The 20,987-nt window shown below is 32.5% G+C and overlaps 2 protein-coding genes across 7 annotated transcripts in view; one reads left to right on the forward strand and one right to left on the reverse strand.

Annotated features, from left to right (window-relative positions):
* LOC130898386 (myb-like protein X) overlaps positions 1-20,987 on the reverse strand; it is a 40,552-nt gene that overhangs the window by 10,919 nt on the left and 8,646 nt on the right. For 4 of the 6 annotated variants that reach the window (XM_057807650.1, XM_057807651.1, XM_057807648.1 and 1 more), the window contains exon 7: positions 10,347-19,270. The exons of 1 other annotated variant lie outside the window; for it this stretch is intronic. In XM_057807650.1, coding sequence (XP_057663633.1) covers positions 19,156-19,270 — 115 coding nt within the window. In that variant the 3' untranslated portion in view covers positions 10,347-19,155. Of the gene's footprint in view, positions 1-10,346; positions 19,271-20,987 lie in introns of those variants that run through there. One more of the 6 variants, XM_057807653.1, reaches the window with a different exon arrangement.
* LOC130898389 (uncharacterized) lies at positions 729-8,661 on the forward strand. Its single transcript, XM_057807657.1, has 5 exons — positions 729-965; positions 3,079-3,196; positions 5,711-5,854; positions 7,153-7,304; positions 8,209-8,661. Exons 1-5 carry the CDS (start codon positions 835-837, stop codon positions 8,444-8,446), a joined length of 783 nt encoding a protein of 260 aa, XP_057663640.1. The 5' UTR covers positions 729-834; the 3' UTR covers positions 8,447-8,661.

Consider the following 20,987-nt stretch of genomic DNA (forward strand, 5'->3'; position numbering starts at 1 on the left):
CCACGTCTCCTCCACGCACTTCACGAGGATGATTTCAATTGCAGCTGATGGGTGAAATATTTGAACGCGGATCATAGTTTTCGAATAGCCCTGATGTAGTCCAAACCATTTCTAAAGGATTAAACAGACAAAATACGTTATCCATAACATACCCGTTTTTCAACTTTTTAGAACTCCTTTTTGTAAGAATCTTTTTAGGAATATTCATATTTTCAATTTTCATATATGTTAATAACATTTTAAAACTAGTGGTGGGTATTTTGGTTAATATTCGGTAGGAGCTGTCATATCTTCGTGGCAATTATGGCACAGGATTAGGAAATGTAGAAGAAGAATCCATGAGGTGCATTAAGATTAATTACTCGTTTTCCTCTTGAGCAAGGAGTATATAAGACTGAAATTTTGGTAAAAATAAACGCAGTCATAATTAAATACTTCAATAATTGAGATATGGAGCTGACACTCCACTCAAATAGCAAAAAAGGTTGTACCAATTTGGGGGAACATGTTACTGCTCGATTTAAGTGCAGAGTTTAAATGCACTAGTTCGGATCAAATAATACTAATTAAAACCGTTTAGCAGAAATTTGAAAAAATGTCTATAGAACCTTTGTTCATAATACTAAAACACCTTGTACAGGTATCACTATTCATCCTAAGCACTTGAAGTAATCAGATTAAACTTAAAAATAATGAAAAAACATATGAACGTGTCTGATATTTTTAACAGCTATGGAATATAGAATTGTAATTTAAAAACAATGAGATAAAGAAAAATATCTTTCTATAAAATCAATTGTAATAATAATTATTATTACAGAAGATAACATCACAATGAAGTCGTTTGTGCTAATTTTTCTTTTTATTGGGACTGTTTCATTATGTCAAGCATCCAAGTTACCCAAATACGAAGTTAATAAGGCCGTGATACATTTAATGTTACACAAATATGTACAATCGCTAAGGTATGTACAAATATTTTTCTTTCAAAGATGACATTTTTGTCATCTCTTTCGTTTTGGGTTTTTCATACAAGGATTAGAAGTATTTTAAGCAAGAACTTACACGTTTCATTCTTTTTGTTTTCAAATTAGGTTTGAATGTCTGATATATCGCAATTTAGTAAATTAAAGAATTGCATCCTATCAATCAGTGTTGTTTCAATATCTGTATTTTAGATATTTACAGGGTTACAGCACTCACGACAATCAGATTAACAACCACGTTTTGAGCGCTGGAGTAAATAATAAAAAATGTAAAAACAGATAAAATAAAACAAAAACTTTAAGAGGTTATGTTACAATTTGTAAGTGATTTGAATTTTTTATTGGAGTGTTTACATAATTTACATTAAACAAAATCAAAATGTAGACAGCATCTAATAATGAGATAGATTCACAAGGTTGCAATCTTTTTTGCGTAAAGTTTTGGAAATTCCGTTAAATCTTTCTTCGCTCACTTCGACCCACCATTTGATATGGGTCGATCGTTATGACATCATTAATGACGTTCTCGCCTCGACCACAATGCCATGTGGAACTTCCAAAAGAGTATTTTAGGTGTTGTGAACGCTTAGTGGAATACACCATTTGTAAGGACAAAACTATTTAAAGTGAAGTATATGAAACATGTATACTTTCCGTAGAGACATTCGACCTGGAAACAATGACACCTCCAAACAAAGTGTCGATTAAGAGCAAAAACACAGAGGGCAATTGAGAGTGCCTTGTTAGGAATCTCGCACTGATATACGATCCATCAAGAGACGAACAGGAGTCACAGACATCATAAGCTGAGTTGAGATAACAGTAAATGAAAAACGAGACAGAGAAGGATGTACAGAAGATCACAACATGGCGACCAAGTAGGAAGACCCCAGAAACAGTGGCTTGATGATATTAAGATAGTACCATGCCGACATTGGATGCAAACGAGACAAGACAGAATAACGTAGAAAATATTACCAGAGGCTTATGTCTAGGCGTGGATGCATAACGGATGATGAAGAAGAAAAACAAAGAAAATGTTCACGATCGGAATAAATCTTACTCCGAGAATGCGATGTATGATATAGCAAGTATGGTCGGTAGTAGTAGGCAGTACTTTCCATTCCACTTCATTAATTGTTTCCAAAGTTCGTCTCAAACAGTGTTTCAAACAGTTACATTGTCTTGTATAATATTATCTTTTTTTTGCCAATCGCCGGATACTTTTCATTCGAAGATTCTTCACAATTAAAATCTGTATTTACAGTTTTTCCGAGTATGAGCATTTCAAAATAAGCAGTCCCTGGTACCGCAAAAATCAAACTGAAGGACCTATTTGGAATGTAAATCCAGCTTCGCAAAACTTTGAGTTGATTCATTTGGAGAAAATCACTGGCTTTTGCAGTTTGGATATTTATATATATCATACTTTTCGTCTCCAGTGATCAGTTTTTCTTATTTATTTAGACTATTTCTATTCTCTCATTTAATTTATTTCAACACTTTACACTACACTTAACTAACTTATATAATTTATTTAAATTCTTCAAATACTTTTTTATTTCGTTCTGTTCACCATGACTATTTATTAAAAATTAAATAACTCCACTAAGCAAACGCTTTTTATATCCAAAACGTATTTCTCAAAAATTCTAGAAAATAAAGAAACAAAACAAATAAATAAATAAAAACCTTCCTAGAAATTAGTTTAAAACAAACGATGTAAACAAATCTCCTGCTATGAAACAAACATCAAACGAGTTCCGCGGTATATAAAAAATATATTAAACGTGCCGCGCCTTCCCCGAATTTTAGAATTCCACTACAACTGGCTCCAAGAGTGTTTTTAAATTTATTAACAAAATATACCATCAGGTTATATGTTAAATTAGTTACTTCAGTGAAACATTGCTACTATAGGTACCAATATAAATATCTTTCCATTCAACTAAACAGATATTTGAATTAGCCATAAAATGAAGCTGGCATTATGTTAACTGGGGTACTACTATTATAGTTTCCTATAATTATGTTTTGACATTTTAAAGTTTCTTCTCATATTTTTTCTGATAATTAACTAATATTATTTCAGAGGTGCTGGCATTACAGCAAATTTAAATGAGTTTGCAGAAAAACTATTCACCAATATTGAAACATATGCTGTTGCTAATGGATTTGACCCTAGTCCTCTCAATAATGTTTCAGCAAATGTGAGTTTCAACATATTTAAATTAATATGAAATAGTATTGATAAAGAGAATTTTTGTCGAAGTACTTCTTCCAAATTAAATATATCTGTCAACTGAATACACTGTTTACACCACCACTACACCAACATTCACGTTTCGATAACCAAGTTCTCTTCTTCGGAGACTCAAAGTAAATTGGTTATCGAAACTCGCGTCAGACAGTGTAATTGTGAGTGTTGGTGTAGTGGTGGTGTAAACAGTGTGTTCAATATGAATATCGCCAACGGTTCCACAAATTCCTTCTTAGTTAATATCTGTCATCACTTCAAGTTTCGGAATAAAATTTTTTGGACTCACTGTGTGACTAAATCAATGGTAGTAGGACATGAGATGCGACCAATCTTAGGCTTACGTGAGTGACAAACTTTCAAACCAATGTTTAGGAGCATCCTAAGTGGGCGACAGGAGAGACGCTTTGGAGGCGTGAGTTGAGAGCGTATTTTGATATTTCAAATCTTGCAAATATTTTCTATCGCAAAGTGCAGTTGCTGCTGTTGCTGTCATCGGCGTCACATAGGACGCTCTTTTTAGAATACACGAAAAAAAACCATGAAATCCTATGAAATATTCATGTTTTTAATGAAAAATGATTAGCAGTTCCATTTGGTGCTATAATTTCACTATTAATAGTCCTATTAACTATCAATTTCTATTATAAAAACAAAACTATTTATAGTGAGCACTTTCCAACATTCTGGCAAATCAAGCGTTCCGCTGGTGCCACTTTTGTCGCGTCGCTTCTGTCGGTCACGTAAGAATGGGCGTTAGACTAATGTTGAAACTTTCACTAAACGCTATTGTCTAGCGAATTCGTTCTGTGGCACATATAACATACAAACTCAACATTAAATTACACCACATTATGTAACAGTCGTTAAGTTTAATAAAAATAATTTCTTTTGAATGAACTAAGCAAAAAGGAACCAATATAGCCGTTATTTGAAAAATACATCTGTCAAAAACTGACAATTGACAGAAATCAAAAACGACTTGCTAGCTAACGTTCAACACGTTCCCGATTACTACCGCTTTCGGTATGTAGCTGAACTAAAACAATTATCACAAAACAATGTACCCAAAGGGATGAAACCTAAATTGAAAACTTGTCGTTAAACATCTTATTAGCACGGTTTATTATGTATGTAGTCTACAAAAGAAAAACGGAAAGTTAGAAAACGTAGCGATTCATTTTCCAATAGCCTCCGCTTAGTTCGATACACTTGACTCAGCGATGTTCTAACATCTTAATTCGTTCGAAACGTTTTAACGTCGTTTGCCCTGCGGCTACAATGACATCATAATTCGACTCAAATTACTGACCGGCGAGTGACTGTTCTACTTTTGGAAACAATAAAAGTCACATGGGGTCAGATCCGGAGATTATGGTGAATGGGTCAGTAATTAGTATCCCATCTTGACCTATTTGGGCGTGGCGAATGCGATAGTGTGAATCGACGCGTTATCACGGTTGAAGAGTTATTTTTCTTCACCAAATGGGCCCGTTTATTCTTCTCTGAAAACGGTCACCACAATCTATCTCGCCAGTAGAACAGTCTTCATCACTGTTTAGACTGTTCCTTAGTTTCTGGTGCATGCCAGTGAATCCATGTTTCGTCTACTATCACGGAACGACTTGGAACACCCCTCCGAAACGCTAGTTGTGTGAAGAGAGCAAATCGGCACCCACTGCGCCGACAGCTTATATATATCCAAAATTTCTTGCAAGATATCATCTATGCGTTCTTTTAATGCTACTGTCTCAGCTATCTCACGCACCTCCAATCGGTGGTGTGCAGATGCTAGGATTTTTGTAGCTTAGTCAGATACGCTCTTTGATTTCGCTGTGCGATATCCCTTCTAAAAATATACGAAATACAACCACGATTCTAGTTCAGCTGAAATGTTCACGGTAGTCGTCTACAAGAATGTACTGCACATAGTGAATTGCTCTTGTGGTACAGGCGTCAATGAGCGGTGAAGCTACTTAGCGCGCTTGTCTTCGTAGATCATATTTTTAATTGCTTGAAACCGCATTTAAAAGGATACTACTTATCGAAAGTTATAACGAAGGACGAAATTTTAATCTAAAACTGAAAAAGCTCTTAAAAATCAAATCAAATCAAAATGATGAAAGTTTGTAGGAAGTACTTAAATATTGACTGTAGATTTCTAGAATCTCTAGATTTCATGAAAATATTCAAGGATATTTGTACCATTGTATGTACTAACAACGCTTGATTCTACACCGTTCAAAGTATCAAGTTTTATACTTATCAAACGGAGGCTCTTATTATTTCATATTCATAAACTCTCACCCTCTTGCCTACGGATGTGCACTCAACCCTACCAACCCATTGTTATTATTGGTGCACCCTATCATTCCACTATTATCACTACTAGAAAGTCATATTCTAACACACCTTTCCTTGGTGACCGTCACATGTGGATGAAAAAAATAAATTTTCTGTTTTCCAGCTTGTACTTGTAGATGTTGAATTAACGAACGGAACACTCCATGGAATTTCAACATTAGACAAATATGATGACGTCTTGGTTTCCTACACACATGATGATAGAACATTAACCATTACGTTGCCAATAACATTTACAAAACTAGGTGTAAGTATTTTAGACTAAAAATTGTATTATAACACACTGAGATTCAATTTATTCAGTTCAAGGACACAAAAATTGATATGAAATTTTCAGTATTTTCTCGAATGTTCATGTTCTCAAATAACTCTTCAAAATATTTGGTATAGGTACTGAGCATAATAAACTATTATGGGTCTTTATGTCTTTTATAAAATTTATAGTGAAACATTGAACATTCTTATTCAGTTGTTTTTCATACTATAATCTTTAAATTGTTTTCTGTTAAATAACAGAAAATTATTGCTCCGGATAGCTCTCTCTCTACACATCTTTTCTGTTATCCTGTCCTGTTTTATAGAGCTGAATTCTGAATCTTGAACAAAATATAAGCAAAAAATTGAAAGCATTAGAAGTGAAGAAGTTCTCAGAAGAATGGAAAATGAACAAGGAGTAATAATAACCATAAATACTCGTAAACTTCTACAAGCCAGCAAGGCAAAACATTTGAAAAAAGAGGTCCGGAAAGGAAACGAACATCCTGCCTTAAGAACCTTAGAACCTAGCTCATCTCTCGCATTACTGTCTTGATGATCACCAACATCCCTCACGGATGGACACCGCAGAGAAATTTGGCATTATTATAATCTGAAAATTTCACCTCTGTAAAGCTAGCAGAGTAAATCACCGAAAACGAATGTACTACTTGAATAAAGTGATTTTTATGTGCTAATTATTTGCCGCAATGAAAAATTTGGTGCTTTTTTTACTTCTCTCGAAATTGAAAATTGAAAGTGCTAGGCTAGCTTACTATCAAGCTAGCAGAGCATCGGTAATCTTTGCGATGCTAGTATTTGATTTATCATAATATTTTTGTGTATATCAGAGTCGAATTAATAATTTTTTTTCCCGGAAATGACGCCTTTTAGGTCAAAGTTACCATTTAAAATAAACGTAAGTCATCTTCATTACATCGGCCAATTAAATTGTAGTGCTTCAAAACCTAAATCTTCCATTTTCTCAAAATTCAAGCCATACGAGTCCAGAGCTACCCTCTGATAAGAAAATGGACTGTTTTTGCGATGTCGCCAATTTAAATGACAAATTTAAGTGCTATTTATTCTTTGAGAATATCGCATACCTGGACTACCATTCCTAAGAGGTCCAAACTACCATCTGATAAGAACATGGACTATTTATATGATATCGCCAATTAAAATTACCTGAAATTTTCAATAAATCATTCACTTCTATATTATTTATTATAATACAAACAATAAAATTTTAGTTATTAAGAATTGAATGTTTTTATTTTTCGTTTTTAGTTTGAATATAACTATGCATTACATATAATGGGAATAGGTCCATCAGGAACTATGGATGGTCAAATTTCGAAATTTAAGTTTTACCTTGAATTATGTTTTGACATCGCCAACTTGGAATTTAGTATAAAAGAATTAAGAACAACAGACAGTGGGTAAGTATGTTACAGAAAATATCTTGTTATTCCAAAAGATATCGAATTTGGATAAGAGTTGAACACTTTTGAGAAGTCTCGAGTCGGTTATTCCTTGTTATACGTATGCGGTCCATGAGCTCTTAGCCTAACATGAATAGAACGGTGATAAATAAACAAAACTGTGATCATTTTTCAATATATTCTCCCTTTATTTCCATACACTTTTCAGAACTTCCGACTTAAGTTTCTAGGGCTTTATAAAAATATGATGTCAAAAAATATCGTACACCGCCTACTTAATTTCATCATCGCTGTTAAATATTTCACATCCTAACTGGGCTTTCAACTTTACGAACAATTAATTGCCGGACGGGACCAGATCAGGGCTATAAGGTGGGTGTTTCTGTGGAGCCACATTCGTGTACAGTAGCCTTGGAAAGCACAGCAGTGTGAATTGGAGTCCTCACAGTCCCCTTTATTTTCTAATATTTTTCTCGTTGCCACGCCCGCTTTAGATGTTTGTTTCCAATAATGTCTTAGCAATACAATATTTATTGCACTCTATATTATTTATTATAAAAATATACTGCGTTGTCAATGAAGAAATCGAAAATGCTTCAAAGAAATTTAAAAAAACTGCACTCTTCGTAGAGTTAGAGACGAGTCTTAACAAGTTATAACATGTTGAAATTGAGGCGTACAAACTTTATTTATGGGACACCCCCTGTGTGTATAAAGTGGGTCCAATACTTTTGACTGGGTGTCTATTTTTGCAAATTAGTCTTTAACTATAATTATGTTTTGACTAACCTGTGTGAAATGTATTTTCAACAATTATATTTGCAAGTATATAGACTTTTTTACAAAAATCTTTTATTTGAAAAATTATTCCTTTGTATGTATCTAATTTTTTTTATTACAGTCACATCTCTGTTCACTGGCATGGGAATATAACTGACATCATTCTTAACATTCTATCGGAATTCGTAACCACAATTCTGCATCCTTTAATACAAGGAGTTATCGAAGGAATAATCAAGACTGTGGCATCAAGAGTAGTAGACGATATTAATCAAGTACTTTACGATATAACCCATCCTTCTAATACCACTATCAACATATCGGATATAACGAAATTTACACAGTATTCATTGAATTAATATTAGTTCAATTTCGAACACAGTGTTCAAATTCTAAATATATTATTCCACATATTATAAAATATATTCAGTTTAAAGCAATTTCTCTATTATTAGGTAGTGTTTGATTTATTCGTCTCGATTGTCGAATAATATTTTGTTCTTTCCTGTTAAGTAAAATTATCAAAGTTGTAACTTGTACCTAATTAATAAATAATATTAGTGATTGGATCAAATTTTAAATTGCCTTTCATCATACGCTAGTTTTGATGGCCTAGGGTTGTCTATCTTAGGAAGGCAAAAGAGCTTTACAAGGTTACCAATGAAAAAATTGTTTTGAGTATTAAGGGGGCTTTACAGATTGTTACAATTTATCGTTGCGTGTAAAGCCCCCTTTACACTAATCACTTTAGGTTTGTTCCAGCAGTATACTCTGATCATATTTCAAACTTTGGTGCACTGCGCATGACGTGTGTTTATAATCTATTGAGCAATGTAACGAATTGTCAAAATCAGCTAATGCACAAGCCACCGTTGGGTAAACAAATGCTTTTTTCGTGAGTGTTTGTGGTTTGTTATTTGATGGATTTTAGACCTTAGTGTTTCCGGTTTTATCGCTAAATGTTTCTTAAAGAAATGCTACGAAGAATCCCGACTCTAAAGTTATTTTTGTAGCGGATGTATGTGGATACTGCGCTTTTTATTATAAATAGTTGGTAGTCCTGCTAATGACATTTTTTAAGTGCTGTCATGTTGATTTTTATTTTACTTCATGTATTCAAGTTCGCTTGTAATTTGAATTTATTTTGTCAAGTATTGATAACTCTGTAAAACCATAAATCGTGTTTTAAAGTTCGACTAACTGCGTTGCCTCAAACGCTAAGTTCGAGTTCGACCAGCTCTAAAATGGATTGCGTGAAAGGTATCAAACCATTGAAAGGTGCAGAAGATTGGCGGACGTGGAAGGATCGTGTTATGGGCGTGTTGTATAATGCGGTCGGAATCGTTGAAGCTACCAGGTACCAGGAAGAAGCCTAAGTTTTCATCTGAAACGCCAAGTAAGACTGAAAAGAGTACAATAAGTCTGCAGCTCAAGCTAAAATAATCATTTCTTGGTGCATTAACAACGATCTTCACCAGCAAATTGCAGCTAGGCTGTCAGTTAAGGTTTATGGCACAACAGCCGATTCATCCTGTAGCGAAGTGAATCCGGTGGCTCAAGATGTTAATGGTGTTAATCAATACGCCATTGTTGGTTTAATCAACGTCATAGTCATAGAAAATCATCGCACGAAAATGTTGGCAATTAAATTTTTGACCAATATAAAGTATCTGTAGAAAACTCAAATAGCACTCGTATGACAACACGTTCTGAGTACGTTCACCATTGAAAATGTCAAATTTTATGATGACAATGTCACTTTTGACATATTCACAACAGTGAAGCCGTATCCCAAAATTTAAGTAGCAACGCTCTTAGTTTAAATGATCGTTGCAGAATCGACAATCCAGCAGACCCACGTAGCATCACAAGTTTGAAGGGCGTTCTGTATGTCGAAATTATTTAATGTACAGTTTTAAAGATTGATTTTGTCTGATCATCTGAATAATCACCCTACCTACATGTTTTAGTCTCGGTGAATGAGTATCCGTAAAATTTTGGAGTTAACAGTTTAGTTATAAAGGGTTTTTCGGAAACTATAATTGAATTAACCAGATTACGATCCAGTGGTACAATCTAGCTTCCAAACCAGCGAAGACCGGAGGATTCTACTATTCTAGAGCCTTCATGAGCTACAGCGAGGGGATTATCCAGGTTACTATGACAGAAAAGGCATTCCTATACTCTTCCCTTCATAAATCTTGACTATATCTTCTATTGAGGGAAAGAACGGGAGAATGAATAAATAAAAATACCGTATATAAATAAATAGGTTTACTAGATTGTAAAATAAACTGTAAATTAACATGTTTTTTTCTAATATTGAATATCACTAACCTGTTTGGCTATATAACTTCAAAATTGGCACAAATATTGTGCAATATACTTATATGATTATAAATGGACAAAATGAACGAAATAAATACCTTCAACCATTTGAATTTATCAAGTTCGAATTAACTCTAATAGTTTTTGGTATTTCTAATACAGACAACAAATGTGCTTTTTGGTAAAACAATCGAGGAGTTTAATTTCAACTAATAAAATTCTACAAAAAAGTTATATAAGATTTTCAGCTACTGTCAGAGTTGCTTTATGTTTTTAATAACTTATGGAGATTTTTTCCTCAAAGATGAGCAACGTTCTGGTCGGCCAACTGATGTTGATGATGACCAAATCAAAGACATAATTGAAGAGGATCGTCAGGGGGCTACATGTATCGCACACAACAATTGGAAAATTAAATATCTTGGGCTAGTTGAGAAGCTTGATATTTGGTTACCTAACAAATTGAAAGAAATTAATACAAATAATCAACATTTGCGATAAACGAAATGAGCCCGACCCTTTCTTGGAAAGAATTATCACTGGTGAAAGAAAATGAGTTTTATATAGTAAGATAATTCAAAAACGATGATGGTGCAAATACGATGAATCAGCAAAAACCACATCGAAAGCTGAAAAACAACAAAAAAGCTCATGCTGTCAGTTTGGTGGGATTACAAAGGTTTTGAGCTTTTTGAGCTGCTTCCAAGGAACCAAACGATCAATTCTGATATTTACTGTCAACAACTCATGAAACAATCACAGAAAAACGGCCAGAATTGTCAAATCGGAAAAGGTTTAATATTCCACCATGATATTGCAAAGGCTCACACATCTTTGGCAACTCGTGGAAAACTATTGGAGCTTGGAAGGAAGTGATGCCCTCATACAAACCTGATTGGGCACCATCTGATTACCATTTATTTCGAAGTTTGCAGAATTCTTTGAATGGTCAAACTTTCACAAATGACGATGACCTTTAATCGCACTTGGTCAGTTTTTTGCTGATAAGAACCAGACATTTCATGAGCGCGGAATCATGAAGTTGAAAGAAAGATGGCAAAAGGTCATTGAGCAAAATGGAAAATATATAATTGATAAAAAACTATTCTTTGTTAAAAAAAAGTGTTTTACTTAAAACCGAAATTACTTTGTCGCCAACCAATGATAGAATGTATTATATTTATTGAAATCATTGAATTTCGAAACATTGCTCTTTTCACTAACATACTTTTCACTTTCCTCATCCCTTCAATTACAACGGGGGCACAAAAGCACAAAAAGTTTCAACTATTTCAACCCCTATTCTAAGTATATCCATGGGATATACAACCCAATACACACCGTTTTAATCTCAAATTTTCACGTCTATTGTTTTTATGGAAATATAGGTTTTTTTTCTTTTACTTGATTAATTTGATGTGTACTACGGTAAAGCTGCTACTATATTACCACTATTCTTCAGTAAAAATTACAGCTTTTTTGTCCTCTTCATACGATCTCTATTTCGTAACAGCATTGCTCCACTAGTTTTGTTTGAATTAAAATAGTTCTAATCATAATTGTCTAGTTCACAATATCCTAATGACAAGACGTGGACGAAGCTAAGCTTATAGTAAACCTCGTAACTATCAACGAAAAGGGCATGCAATATTTTCTATGAAAGGTTACTTGTTACAAGGCTATTTGCAAAGTGGGTGCTGCGATTGCTAAATGCTGATCAAAAGCAGAAAAAAACAAAAATACCGTCGAAACAATGTACATGACCGCAAGAAAGCAGTATCCTTTTGTTTTTAGGACAATAAGGTCCTAGGATTCAAAAGATGTAATATTTATTGTGCTTGTCCATTCGTTCGCAATTATTGCAAAAACATTAGCTGAACTTCTTCAGGATTTATTGTCTAATCCACTATATTCACCTGACCTGGCTGTCCCCGATTAATTTTCGATTCCACAAAAAGAGTTTGGTAAAAGGCGATTTCGGACATATATCAACAATATCATAAACGGTTCCAGAAATTTCAATCACCAAATTTTTAGGGTGGTAAGAGATTGGAAATTTGCTGGACTAAAGGTATAGATTATGTTGAAAAATTAAATATTGCTTTCTACATTACTTTTCCATTTTAAACACAAACATAACTTGCTAGTATTTAATTGACTCCCAACCACTTACAGGTATTTTTAACCCACTAACAATCTGCTTCTTCCAGAGATTGCGGAACTCAACAAACTTCGAAATAAAAAACAAAATGGGTAGAATATTGTGAAAAAAGTAAAAGGGACGTGTGAGAAACAAAAGTATATTTTAGAAACGAAGATAAATAGTTTTCAAAAAAGAAATTGCAACGATTGAAAAGTGCTATTATTTTTATATCGCTTTTCCAAGGTAATAATTATGTGAAACCGATTTTAACAAAAACATTCCTTACATAGGAAACTAAATAACGTGATACAAATCCAGGATACTGCATTGACAGACCGACGATTGAAAAAGCGAGATATAACCGAGACTGTGGATTATATCTGCATGAAATTTTGGACATAAGAAAGTTCTTGGCACGATGAGTACTGTCTTTGTTTACTGTGGGCAACCATAAGAATACCTCAGATCAGATCAGATCCTAAAGAGTTTCTGCGTCATTTTATGACAGTAAACGAAACATGGATCCACTGATACACACCAGAAACCATGAAACAGTCTGAACAGTGGAATATTGTTTTTCACATCAACTTTTCCATTAGAAAGTCACCATTTTAAGCACGCTTTCCTGTCTGCGAGTTTCATTCTGGTATAAGCATAACTTGCAATTAGTTGGTTGATATGACTTGATACAAATTTTTAAATAGTTTTAATGGACTCTTACTGTTAGTGCAGTGAAAGAGTTTTTGGCATATTGTATCATTCAAGATATATATCGGAGGTAGGTGTGCTTTGTTGGATTTTGTCGAGTCGAGCTTCGTTCTTTGTTACAGAAATTAGAAATTGACTTTCTTAAAAAAATTAATTCGAACTTAAAATTTGCTTAAATAAACCCAAATCTTAATTCTAAGAAATTAGAATAATATTCTAGCTTTTTTTAACATTTTTAGTTTTTAAACATGTATATTTGACATAAATACCGTGATGGGATATTGAACGTTCTGCAGCAAAGTAGAGTGGACGAAAAAGCGTATTGTGTATAATTTGATGAAAAATAAACGATTACTATTTTTTTAAAGGGAGAAATGGAGTGAATGGAATCGAATTGCTTTTATCTCTCTCCGACAAATGTCAGAATTCGGTAAAAAAAATGAATGGATATGGCTGAAAAACCGATAGCAAAAATTTAAACAAGTAACTTTGCAGTATCCAAGTTTTTTTTTCAATTATTGGAATGTCCTCGAATTTATTCATGTCAAACTATAAAAAAACTCAGATCTCACGCATGACTAGATGGATTAGGATGTTCAAAAAATATGTTGTGATGTTATATAGCTTCAGAGGTGGGAAATCACATCAAAGTATTTCACACATATTTTATAGTACGAATAATACTTAGTCGTGTATGGTACGTTTTTATTCTGCAATAGTTCCTCCCAATAATAAAAACAATTTCAAAAATCAATAAATAATAAAACAAATATATACAAAACTTTTCATTTTAGATATATATCAAACATTATACTGCAATAAATCATTGGTGGAATTGTCCAGAAGGAAATACAGTCACAAAAACATGGATAATAGGAAAGTAGAAAGCACAAAAGAAAATTCGAATTTTTTCGAAATAGTGATGTATAAATATATAGTCATACGTCAAACTTAGTTTATAATAGTGCAGTGTTGAGTCGAACTCATATGATTATTAAAATAACATCGTTCAATCGTTTAGGAAAATACACATTAATAAGAAATTGTTCCTTTTTCTAAATGACTTCATTTTACTGTGAAAAAACCGTAGAACCCAGCAGATATAACGAAAGTTAGAGAGATCGGAAGAAACTTGGAAGAGCTGAGGATCCACTTCAACATAGAGATGAGAAAGTTGATAACTACAGTAAAAATAACCGATAATGTCGAAAAATCAGCTGGATCTTGACCAACAGTGAAGGCAATAAGAAAATTAATAAGAAAGAGGACCCGGACTCCCAACAACTTGTATTCAACTCACAAGAATCTGCATCTTATAGAGGTTGCGAAATAGAAAACAAAATAGGTAGAACATTGTGAAGAAAGGAAGAGATTAACCGGATACAGTATAAACCCGGAAAATTGTCAGTTTTATCAAACGTATCGTGGTGCGGTGGAAATTCTTCTCGAAATGAGCGTTCTTTGATGAATTTTAGAAGGGACCTGTGAGAACCAAATACATATTTTGGAATGAAGATAAATAGTTTTCATCATAAACGAAAATGGAGTGATTGAAAAGTGTTGTTATCTTTATATCGCTTTCCAAGGTTAATATATGGAACCGATTTTGACAAAAACATTCCTTTGATAGGAAACTAAATAACGTGATAAAAATCCACGATATCGTATTGGCAGACCGACGGTTGAAGAAGCTTGACTGTGGATTATATTGAACATAGGAAAGCATTGACAGTGTAAGCAACCATAAGAACACTTCAGAGTAGTATTTGACGCTGTTTAAGCGTCATCCTAAAAAGTTTCTGCGTTGTTTTATGACATGAATTCACTGGTACTCACAACTCCGCACTCTCCACGGCTAAGTTGGGCTACGAACTGCTATCGCATCCACCGTAGTCCTTATATTTGGTCCCGTGAGACTTCTTCTTGCTTCAAAGCATAATTTTGAGTCAAATGAGGAGGTTATCGCCGCCACGGTGGTCTAGTTTGCAGATCTTCAAAAAACGTATTTTCATAAGAGTTAAAGAAGTTGAAGCATCGCTGGGTTAAGTGTATCGAACAAGAAGGTTACTATATTGAAAAATGAATCGCCAATTGTTCTAATTTTATTTTGTATGTTAAACTTATCGAAATATCCTCTTATGTTTTTTCACCGAGTGTCTTTTCTGTTTGTTTTTCAACTTTTATAATGTTGATGTACATATAGAAACAAGGAATAGTACGCCAGAAGTAAGGAAAGTATACCCCTCACTGAAAGGGTTAAAATAAATTAAAATTTCAAGTCTCATTAAATTCACAAAAAAAAATAAAAATCGTTCTAATCTGAACTTGAATGCTCTTCCTGTTAGCTAAAATTATCCATATCATTCGAATGATTGTTCTTTATAATGCGAAAGTTTTTACAATAACTAAAAGAGCGTTAAACGCAACAAGCCAACTGGCGGTCAATGTGTGAGCAAATAATTTTCAAAAAAACGTACCACACAGCCTTAGAAGCATCCAGAAATACTATAGGTATTTATAATTAATTCAAAATATATCAATATATATATACAATACATAAAAAAAAAGAAAAACACTTATATTAATTCCTAACTATCAGTATTCTAGAATTAAATCTAAAGTTCACTTTTCAATGTAAAGGGGTATGACGTGTATTTATAAACTTAGATCGAAATTTTTTGTTAATTCAGTCTCAATAAATATGTAGTTATAATTATTTATAAAACAATTGACGATGATAATGTTTTGAAATAATTTGAAAAAAAGTGATTCTCCGAAGTCTCCTGATCTTATTCTAAAACAGTTGTAGAGAAAGTGGTCTTTATAATTTCTCTACTTCTCTAGTTTAATAGAAATTAAGTTGTTTCGTTGTTTCCTATATTTGCTTCTTATTCTGTATATTTTGTATAAAAATAAATGAAAAGGAAGTATCCAAGTGAAATTAAAGACGGAACACTAATGACTACAAAATATATTTTGAAATAAATTTTTTTCCGAAAGAAATTTTTTGAATTATGAAAGGAGCGGTTTTATACGAGTTGCGTTTCGCGGTCTGTTTAATCCGGGTCGTAAACGAATTGCGTCCCGAAGACCTTCCAAGAACTGTGGTACTAAATACTTCTGTAAACTAATCACACTTCCCAGGATTACCGATATCTATAGTTTATTTCAGAAAAGTATAGAGTAATAAAACCTCATTAGGTATGCAAAGGGACCACAGAGTGACCCAATAAGCCACTTTCATAGTTAGGCATGAAACAGACATTGTAAAATTCTTTTCATGTGCAAGTAGTACCACCCGGGTTGGGGTCAATTTATGGGTTTAGCCTATTTTTATCCATTCACAAACACTGAAAATAGTGCGCCAAAGGCGTGTCGGTAGGATACTCGTAAAAAGGAAAAATTTTTATTTTAACAAAATAAAAATTAGGCATTATGTAAACGGTACCTGTTAAGCACAAAACGTAACTGTATAATCTACTACCAAAGTAATCCCTACACAATATTTCTATATTGATACTTCAGGCCAGAAAACATACTTTTCCTAATTCTCTTACGCAATTACTTGAAATTTTAATATTACAAACAATACTATTTCAAGACCTACACCGAAATTGAGCCGAACTGGACGGAATTCCCTATTTTATTACTCTATACCTTTCTGAAATAGACTATAAATATTGATTTCTGGTTAACCATTCTTTTACCTGGAGCATGATTAAAATACATAACTAATCATATTATGTTGGGATAACTATTATGGATAGGGATAAATTTATTGGTTGACCTAACCTAACCAAAAATATTTTTGCAAATTTTATTCCCTCTACGAAATGCTTTATTTTATTCATTACCTACGACTTTTTGACTATAATCCATTAATTCCAACATTCTAACAATCCGGCACCCTCCGGTTCTTAATAGTGCCGGATTATAACCTTTTTAAGAACTTTTTTCTATTTTGTGCTTATAAATCCGGTCTTTAGGGTGGACAACTGACTGGTGGTGTACATATATTCATCCAATTTTATAACGAATTTTCATGCGGACTACACTAGAGACGATGAAAACCCCTAAGTAGTAAAATTGAACTCATTTCCGACAATATTTTCCGAGTTATAAATGTTTAATTTTTTAACCATTCGAGATGAACTTTTCAAAATGCAAATTTCATTTCTTATTCATAATTTTTGTTCAGAAAGTTTCTCGAGGTTCTCCCGAATCGAATGAACTTTGTTGCATATTGATCTTGATTCTATTTATAAAATGTTAGGCCACAAAATTTTTTAATAAATAAATTTACTTAATTCGAAATATTTGATAATTTTGTCCATACGGTATAAATCAAGAGACTGTAAATTCTTTAAGAATAAAAGTACCACTTTTTTACATTACTAACAATTACTGTGATGACATTTTTATGATTTCAACTCATCCCTTATACCTTAATGTGTACTTGTTGTTGAAAAAGATACTTTAGTAAAAATACAACATCAGGAAAACACCAATTTTGATCCTAACAGTGGACAGCAACAAAATTTTAATACATGAAGCACCTTCTAATTGCATAAATGAGAAGCTTATTTCCAAAACATACTAAAGCCACAAAAATGCAAATCGCTGTACTTTGTGTTGTATATTTCTTTCCTATATTCGAAAATAATAGAACTAAAATCGATTTTGAGCCAAAGTGTACAACATCCAAATGTATTGTATGTTCAAAATCCATTTTAACCAATAAACGACTTTTACAGTCTTGTTTCACATTTGAATGTAAGAACATAACCTTATTCTTCAAATAGCGTCTCTATTACTTGTTTATTTTTCTATAAATCTGTACTTAATCGTTTAAGAAACGACTGACGTAGAATCTGTTGGAACTTATATACTGTTCCATATAACTTTAAATAGATGAGCTGGGAGGAAGTTACTAGGAAAGTAGTGACATCTAATAACAGAGGCGAAACGTATAGTTATCAATCACACAGCTCCAAAGATTGGTCTTGTTCCTTCTTAAATCTCACCTCCCATTTGTGAACACAGTTCTTAAGAGAGGTATGAAAAGAGAACTGATATAATTTTTCTGCTCAAAAAATGGGATTCAAAGTTTCAGATTCAGATTAAACATTCTTTAATATTATTAACTATTAGTTTTATAAACAACATTTATGTACTATTTAAGTTACAAGACATTATTAGTCTCTTTTAATTCCCAAACGTATTACATCCCACTTTTTTTCAAAAAATGTACTAAATTCAAATAGTTTTGCTTTGTAAAATTGATTTGGCATATTCTTTGAGAAGGAAACAAAATATTGAGATGAAAGTATCAGAAAAACACAAGAAAAAAAAGTTGTTTTCTAAAAATTATCATTTAACGGATTTTGTACTTTTTGGAAACAAGCTTCTCAATTATAAATTGGTTATATAAATTATAGATCAATAAAATTGTAATAATATGAAAATTAATCATTGTCGCATGCAAAATTTCAAATTTAAAAAAATGTAGAAGTTTAATTAATGAAAGAAACAATTGGAAGATAAATGCGATAATCAAAGATTGTTTTTTACCAATGAAAATGATGCTTAAGATCAATAAAGTACTTGCATGGTTTGTAACAAAAATAATTTTGGATAGTTATATACAACTTTTATTATAATTTTTTTCAATTCTTTGATCAATTTATAGAAAAAAAAATTATTGAAAATTTTGTAGGTAGTTCAAACATTTCAGGTAAGGCCTCCACATTGCGAGATGTCATAGGTATAAAATAAATATAAAATAAGTTTATTATGATTTTAATTTTTAACGTGATTATTTTATACTGTAAGAGCTTAACTTATAAAAGTTTTATTCACTTTATTCTTATATATAGAAAAATCATTTATTTATACGTAACTAATAAATAAGAACTGTATACACGCTACGTTGCCGGCAACGATAACCTCGTGATCATCAAGCAGACAAGTGCTCAATGTTTTTATTAAACCTAGGACGTCAAAACTGAAAACCAATGAGAAACGTTTTCTTATTAATTCAAAATATTTTGACCGAATCTTCATTAATGGTGTATATCTAAGAAGTCTTTAATCCAAAAGCTTATTTTTTTATGGCTATTTGATTAAAAATTTGTAGATATTGTGGAGAAATACAGATTTAATTTATAAATTATCTATACGTTTTTATGTATCTTTGGAAAATAAGAACGTAAGCTGTATTTACTTGAACTATATTCAAAAAATTTTGATCTGAATAGAAAAGAAAAAAATGGAATTGGTCATAGAAACACAAAATATATGATATTCATTCGAATTTATTGTTTAATTTCAAGAGTATTCTCGTCTAAAATACACTCATCCCAATCATAGCGATAAAGACAAGATGGAAAGGTTTTTCCACCAGCATTGATGGTGAATATGATGCTTTCAGCTTTGTTAAATAAACAGTATCAAGTTGATAATTATGCCTCCACATTGAACATATTGATATATGATTAGATATGTATTTTTAATAAAAAAAAAACTTAATAGTGAAAAAAATATAGACAGCAAATAATAAATGTATCAACTATAAGTTTATCCCTGCAAAGATCACAGACATGCCAATAGAATAAGTACGACTTTAACAACAATAACTGTTCTGATTACCCTACACGTGCTCTTGTAACAGATAACTAGTCAGTTCCAAAGATTAAAGATCATAAAGATAAACTGCAACTTCTGTCACTTTAATTTCTACTCCAATATCTGGTTTGTTTGCTAACCGTTTGATTTCATCACCTATTTCACAAGGATCAACAGTGGTCAAAGCAGAATAAAAAGGTCACTGCTATAATTTCAACACTGACTTCAAAAATGCAAAAAATAAATAATAATACTATAAAATAAATTCGTCCAACAAGAGAGAACAATATTGTTAAAAAGATTCTACTTGACTCTGAGAGTGATGAGCTTTTGAAGACAGTCCAGATGTAAGAAAGATGGGTCATGAAAATCCTATTTGAATCTGAGACTGATGAAAAACCTTTTGAAACCCAAATATAACATAAAAAGGTCACATAAATCCTATTTGCATCTAAAAATTATGTAAAACTTTCAAATACCCAGATGGAACTTCATATTGATGAATGTAAGTACATATATTTCGATTATCTTATTTAAAACCTGATGCATACTAAGGTCAATGAATTATTTTCTTTGTGCTCATTCTTAACAGGTTTGTCCAACTTATTTGAACAATGTGTTGATCAATATATTATATAAAACAGTATACCCATTAAGGAGAAAAGTGTTGCTTAACTATTTGGTAGGAAGCGCCTTTCCGAATTAGATCACTAAAGAATTTCAGTACCACTAGATCCGAGTATATGGATCTCAGTAAAATGAAACTACACCTCTTAACTATCACCGTAAGAGATTAGTTCTAGCAGAAACTGGCGATTGTAGATTCTGTATGGAGGAGGAAGATTTCAGGTTTAACTAGTTCTAGAATGTCTTGCCTTTACAAGCATATGCAAAAAATGCTTTAGACAAGAAATTTGTAAGAGAGAAGTTCCTTGAAGTGAGCTATAAATGTTGAAAACATCTACAATAGGTGGCATAATATACCTCAAGGTTGCAGTGCATTGAGACACGTAAACTATGTCTCCAACTATTTGGTGTCCATCAAATTACCCAATATTTCAAAACAATTGTAATATGAATAAGTTACAAATAAAAAA

The sequence above is a fragment of the Diorhabda carinulata genome, chromosome 10 (genome assembly GCF_026250575.1).
Source record: "Diorhabda carinulata isolate Delta chromosome 10, icDioCari1.1, whole genome shotgun sequence".
In the NCBI taxonomy this organism is placed as follows: domain Eukaryota; kingdom Metazoa; phylum Arthropoda; class Insecta; order Coleoptera; family Chrysomelidae; genus Diorhabda; species Diorhabda carinulata.

Coding starts and splice junctions, on each gene's coding strand:
- LOC130898389 (XM_057807657.1), top strand. CDS start 835: ATGAAGTCGTTTGTGCTAATTTTTCTTTTTATTGGGACTGTTTCATTA. Junction 966..3,078: donor AAATATGTACAATCGCTAAG/GTATGTACAAAT, acceptor ATATTATTTCAG/AGGTGCTGGCATTACAGCAA. Junction 5,855..7,152: donor TAACATTTACAAAACTAGGT/GTAAGTATTTTA, acceptor TTTCGTTTTTAG/TTTGAATATAACTATGCATT.